General features: G+C 49.0%; 1 protein-coding gene across 1 annotated transcript; it reads right to left on the minus strand.

The window, feature by feature from the left end:
* Nucleotides 1–219: 219 nt before the first annotated feature.
* LOC130550442 (E3 ubiquitin-protein ligase RNF19A-like) lies at nucleotides 220–2,452 on the minus strand. The gene is made up of 4 exons (XM_057327918.1): nucleotides 2,209–2,452; nucleotides 2,037–2,140; nucleotides 1,800–1,946; nucleotides 220–1,701 (listed from the first exon to the last, which is right to left on the minus strand). Exons 1-4 carry the CDS (start codon nucleotides 2,270–2,272, stop codon nucleotides 1,264–1,266), a joined length of 753 nt encoding a protein of 250 aa, XP_057183901.1. The 5' UTR covers nucleotides 2,273–2,452; the 3' UTR covers nucleotides 220–1,263.
* Nucleotides 2,453–6,546: the final 4,094 nt, after the last annotated feature.

Consider the following 6,546-nt stretch of genomic DNA (forward strand, 5'->3'; position numbering starts at 1 on the left):
ATGAATGGCTTCCGGTGGGGCAGCGGATGTGTTTTCGCCCCCTGACCAATAGGGGCTGAGACCCCTCTCCCCCTGAGCGTAAACGCGGAAGTGCAATCAAACCCACAAATTCATAAACCGTACACCATAGCATAAAACTAGACATTCATTTATTTTGTAATAGTGGAGATTATAGAAATATTTTTTATGCATATTAACATTGTACATATAATAATGGTAATATTCATTAATTTACATATAAAATAATAATACAAATAATATAATAATATTTATCGATTCTATATCTATTACTTATACATTTGTTTTTAATTAATTTGTTGATTGTAAGGTCACTTCTCCAGTTATTAAGCATCAATGAATGAAATGTATTCTGATTCATTGTCAAAAAAAAACTAAATGTTCTTATGTCTTGGTGAGTATTCGATTGGCAAATCACAAAAATGGTTATTAATATTATCCAGGTTTGATTACCAAACTTATAAAATATGAAAAATATTCTACATGTTACGTATTTTATTACGTTATGTATTTGTTTTGGTATGTCTGTGGTTGGGTTTGTTTTGTTTTGCAGGAAGCCGCTCATGACGACCTCATTTCCAAGAGTGGTTACACCTGGATGAGGCTGAGGATGGCGCTCTCTTAAGCGGTCTCCATTTGCCACTCTGGGTACTTCCGGAGTTATCATGCTTCCGGGGTGCCATAGTCTTCATGTTTGTTTGGTTCCTCGGCTTATGTTCTTTTGTTCTTAGTTATTTACCCTATCGATTCATTTACTTGTTATTCTTATGTTAATAAATTCATTATTTTTGACTGTTATCCAGCGTGCAGTTTCCTTCTTTGTCACAGCTTAGAGCCGGCTGACAACAGTAAACTGAAAAATGTGAATCAACAAACCAGTCAGCCCTAAAGTCAGATGGTCTTGATCACCCCCCAGGAGAGTTTTATAGTGCAGTTCTCAGACAGTTTCTTTGTAACTCATTTACCTTCTGCTCTGGACTTAAATGAAATCACAAAAAATTGTAACGACAGGTTTTGAATCTGGGATCATCCAGAGTTACTGTGGATGGTACCAAAGCAATTTTAAAGAAAACTCAATCCTGCACTCTAGTCTTCAGACATCCTGATGGGACAAATTGTTAACATTTGTAGTTTTTGTCTTTAATCATGTATTCAATCATAACACAAGCAATATAGCTTAAAAAAATGTGGTAATCATGTTTTAGGTAGCGATAAACTATCTTGTGGCCCCTGCCGAATAGAAAATCATGGTATTGCCATTTGCCTCGGCGCGACACCAGTTGTGCACATAATAAAATGTGTGCTTGTCTTTAAGCACTCGACAGTGGGCTTTAGACAAAGAAAGCAAAATTCAATATTACATTCAAAACATAATATCATTTTACAGGCCTGACCACTGTGTTCAATCAGGACACCACAGTTGGGACAGGCACGAATAGATGGACACTGAATGTTTCGAACGGAACCTAAAGTGATCATTTTACAGTCTCTCAGCAATTCCAGGTCACGATTGGCACAACCCACGTTACCACACTGATCAGAACGAGGCTGAGGTCCTTGCCATTCTCTCTCACACTGCCAGCAAAAGTCATAGATTCTTCCTTTCCTCTCTGAGCATAATGCGCATTCCACACAGAGATTAGAGGAGTCCATTCTTTCAATGAAGATGTCACAACAAGGGCACTGCAAAATGAAGACAATGCATATAAGCTATTGAGAAGAAGTACTTAAGTCACTTGTTTTAATTATCCTTAAAGGGACTAGGAAAATACAATACATACATTCTTTATGTTAAGTGATTGTAAAGCATGTTTCCCAAGAGTTTCTTCAAAATATTGTTGCTCTTCTGCTGTAAGCTTGGCCAGTTTTCGGATTTCGTTATATGACCACACTTTTTTACACACAGGACATCTCAGTTCTGTTTGTTTCTAGGAAAAATCAACACGCATCATTTTAAATGTTAAAACAGTACCGATTTCAATGTTATGTTCATATATCAAATTCATAATTAAACCTACAGTTTCCAACAGAGTTCTGCAATAAGCCGTCAGGGAGTCTGGATGTGCGACATGACCGCATGATAACACAGCTCTCAAAACGTTCGGGTCATCATCAAGTGGATCTGAAAGGTTTGTTAAACTTTCTTAAAACTATTTCTAGAATATGCCAAGTGCAGTAGATCAAACTTACCGATGTCGCATGGCTTTGTCACTAATGTGATGTCTGTATCGTATGGTGTGAATTGCTTGAACATTTTAAACAACAGTCACCTCCTTCAATTGCTAAACATGTAAAGCGTTTATGTCCGCAGTCTCTTCACAGTGGCTTCTCGCTGCAGAATTCGAGATCCAGGAAGCAAAATTTGATCCAGATCCAGTCTCCTCCCACTGCACGAACTCAACGTACAACGTCTAATCTGCCCCAAGCCTCATTGCTTGATGGTGAGTCATATCAAAACATATATCATACTGTAAGGTGCATTCATTATTCAGAAAGTGAAAGCTATTATACAAATGCTGCTTTGTTCAGAAGGCATGATCTTGGAAATATTGGAGCTTCAATCACTTCATGCTTCTGTGTTTGCTATGGCAAACTTGTATATTGTATCATACAATTAATGATATCATAAATTACATAGAATACAGAGCCATAATATATATATATATATATATATATATATGAAACCATATGACCACTCATTTATGAACATAATTGATTTTGTAATACACTGATGACACGTATTCTAGAGTCTCAGACCTTTACAAAGATATAATGTTTGTCATGATAAGATAAGAATTCACATGCAAAATCATGAAGTAATGCAGGTGTCCCGTATACGGGACAGGCTCAGATAGACAGAGAGAAAGAAAAACATGTTTCCCTTTCTGTCGGTCTCTCGACGTTGTGTCGAACCGACAGATGGGGTTCGTCCTTGAGAACCAATCGCTTCCGACTTCTCTAGAAAAGGCCAATGAAAATTGGCGAATGAAATTTGCATGCCGGACTCCGCCCCCGGATATCCGGGTATAAAAGGGAGACGGCGTGCCTCATTCATTCACCTTTTGTTCTTCGGAGCCTTCGCTCGTGATCAACAGACTTCTCTACAAGACTGCCGGCTCTACGACGTGGTGCAGCAGACGGTCCCTTCCTGCAGCGACTTCCCCTGGGCGTCTCGGCGGTTCCAGAAGTGTTCGAGTTTTTTCTCTAAAAGAGCAAATTTCTCCAGCGTGGCATGTCCCGCTGTTCTCGTGGGTGCAACACACTCATCGAGGAGGGGGACGGACACGATGTCTGCTTCCAGTACGCTGGGGCAGATGTTGTGGATACGTCCTGCCCGCACTGCGGGCGGCTGACGATTCAGACGTTGCGTCACGGGTGGCTGTGTTCCCACGGGACTCAGCCACCACCTTGTCTGCTTCCCGTTCCGTGACGGCAGGACTACGGCCCTGCCGCCCGCTACGGCGAGCAGCGAGGGTGATATGAGGATTACTGTGAGCGCTAATCCGTCAGCCACTGGCTCGCGGACCGTTCGCACCTCGCCTTGCTCGTCTGACCGTTCCCCATAAGACGGTCCGCCGTCTTATTCCTCAATCACGTATCGGACACGGTACGTGATGATGAGATGTCTGTTGCAGCATCGGAGGGTGACTTACTGGCATCAGACTCCGACGATTCCTTGAAGCTCCCTCCCTCGGGGGGTCGAGATCAGGAAGAAGCGGATGTCGAAATGTCAGCCATGCTTTCCCGGGCCGCCGGCATTGGGTTGCGGTGCACCGCACTGCCTCTCCCAACGCTCGCGGCTGGATACACGGTACATCGGGCTTGAGAGCGGCTCCAAGCCGCACTCGCCCTCAGTGCCGTGTTCCCCCGGAAGTGCATGAGGAACCTAGTACGACCTGGAACGCCCCCTTCGGCGCGTACACGTCAACTAGTTCCATCACCCTTTCTTCCCTCGATGGTGGGGCAGCTAGAGGATACGTCGATGTCCCCCCGGGGCTCGACCTAGACTCCCGTCCAAAGCACGTAGGCTTTTCGGCATCTGAGGTGTCGAGAGCTTACTCTGCTGCGGGCCAAGCTGTCCCCTCTCTCCATGCTATGGCCTTCCTGCAGGCCAATGCGCGGAGAGAGCTCCACGAGGGTAAGACCGACCCAGCGCTTATGCAGGAACTCCGCGGCTTCACCGACCTCGCTCTCGGGCGAACAAGGTGATCGCGCGGGCCCTGGGTCGGGCGATGTCCACACTTGTGGTCCAGGAGAGACACCTCTGGCTGAACCTTGCACAGGTGAGTAACTCTGAGAAAGTCCGCTTTCTCGATGCACCCATCTCGCAAGGGGGGGCTGTTTGGTGATACTGTCGAGTTCGACAGTTAGGGAGCAGACAGAGGATATCACGTATGTCCTCCCCAGCCGCGACTCGACCGCCCTCTGGCCGCCGAGATCCCGTGCACCGTCTGCTTCCCAGCAGCCCTGGTCCTCTTCGAGACATCGAAGAGGAGACCACCACCCCATCAGCAGCCGCGGCGAAAGCCAATGCGGCCCTCATGGGAAGACCCCAGGGAGTTCGAGAATACCTTTCTAAAGTTTTTCTCCCTCTCTGGGCGTTTATATCAGCCGCTCTCACCCTCTACACGACGGTGTTCGGCAACTCGACGTTGCGTCACGACGAGACCCAATGTCGAGGATAATCAGCAGCCTAAGCACTCTCAATCGACGGTGCTTTGTGCCTCATATCGTCTGGGTATTATCACAGCCGCTCTCACCCTCTTCACGACGGTGTTCGGCAACTCGACATTGCGGCAAGACCCAATGTCGAGGATAATCAGCAGCCTAAGCACTCTCAATCGACGGTGCTTTGTGCCACATATCGTCTGGGTATTATCACAGCCGCTCTCACCCTCTGCACGACGGTGTTCGGCAACTCGACATTGCGGCGAGACCCAATGTCGAGGATAATCATCAGCCCAAGCACTCTCATTCGATGGTGCGTTGTGCTACATCTTCGCCAAACTGCAGAGCCGATCTCCTCCCCGGGGGTCCCCCCCCCACGGCGAGGGATCCGTACTGCCAGCCATCGAACCCCCCCCGGGAGGTCGATGAAGCAGAGCGTACCCCTAGCCTCCCTGTCGGTCCCTAGGAGCCTGTCTAGAGCTTCCCAAACCGTCACGGTGACTACGGAATACGGTCCGTCTCGGCTACGCGATCCACTCCCCGGACGCCCGCCTAAGTTTCGGGGCATCCTCTTAACCTCAGCAGAGGCAAGGATGCCCCGTGTTTCGGGCCGAGGTCGCCACCCCTCTGGTGAGGAAGCGATCGTGCTCGTCCCTCTAGCCGAGATGTTCAACGGGTTTCACAGCCCGTACTTCATCGTCCCCAAAAGAGCGGGGGTCGCTAGATCTGCGTACCCTGAACAGGCACCTACTCAAGCTGCCGTTCAGGATGCTTACGCAGAAGCTGTCAGATGTCAAGATGGATTCATGGCAATCGACCTGAAGGACGCTGTCCCTGTCCCCACGGTCTTTACGAAGATCGTGGAAGCCGCCCTCACTCCCCTCAGGGAGAGAGGTGTGTGGGTACTAAACTATCTCGACGACTGGCTCATTTGACACACTCGTGAGATCTGTTATGTACACACAGGGACCTAGTGCTCCGGCACCTAGATCGATTGGGACCACAGGTCAACCGAAAGGGAGCAAGCTCTCCTCTATGCATAGCATACTCTTTTTTGGTATGGAACTCAATTACAGCGCGATTGCGCTCAGTCAGTGTTGTACTGCCTGGAATTTTTCAAGCAGTCAGCGGGAGGAGGCTCCTGGGTACATGGCATCCTCGACGGTGGTGATACCCCTCAGGTTGATGCACATGAGACCGCTCCAACACTGGCTACAGAGTCGAGTTCCCTGGAGAGCGTGGCACACCGGCAGCAGGCGGATGGTGATTACGCTTTTCTGCCGACGCACCCTAACCCCTTGGTCTTCAATGACCTTTTTATACGGACGGGGGTCCCTCTCGGGCAGGCGAGAAGCGTCAGGGTCGACAGATGCCTCCCTGCAGGGTTGGGGTGCCGTGTGCAACGGGCACGCAGTGTCAGGGCGATGGACGGGCCCCCGCCTGCGCAGGCATTCAATTGCCTAGAGTTGTTTGTTGTGCTACCCGCACTGAAGGGGTTACAACCTCTTGTGCAGAACGAGCACGTGCTGGTCCGGTCGGACTGCACAAATGCCGTAGCGTTTTTTACCGCCAGGGTGGCGTTTGCTTATGGCAGCTAACACGACTCGCCCGACGCCTCCTCCTGTGGAGTCCGCAGGGCCACACATATCCCAGGTGACCTAAACCAGACAGCCGATGTGCTCTCTCGTCAGTTACGCCTCGCGGAGAGTGGCGACTCCACCCCCGCGTAGCCAGCTCATTTGGGACAGTCAGGGCGGGCTCAGGTAGACCCCTTCGCCTCCCTGGACACCACCCATTGCCGCTAAGGTACTCCCTGCCTCGGCACGGAGGCTCTAGCGCACAGCTGGCCGTGGAACAAGC

This window comes from Triplophysa rosa, unplaced genomic scaffold (genome assembly GCF_024868665.1).
Source record: "Triplophysa rosa unplaced genomic scaffold, Trosa_1v2 scaffold325_ERROPOS182099+, whole genome shotgun sequence".
NCBI lineage: Eukaryota > Metazoa > Chordata > Actinopteri > Cypriniformes > Nemacheilidae > Triplophysa > Triplophysa rosa.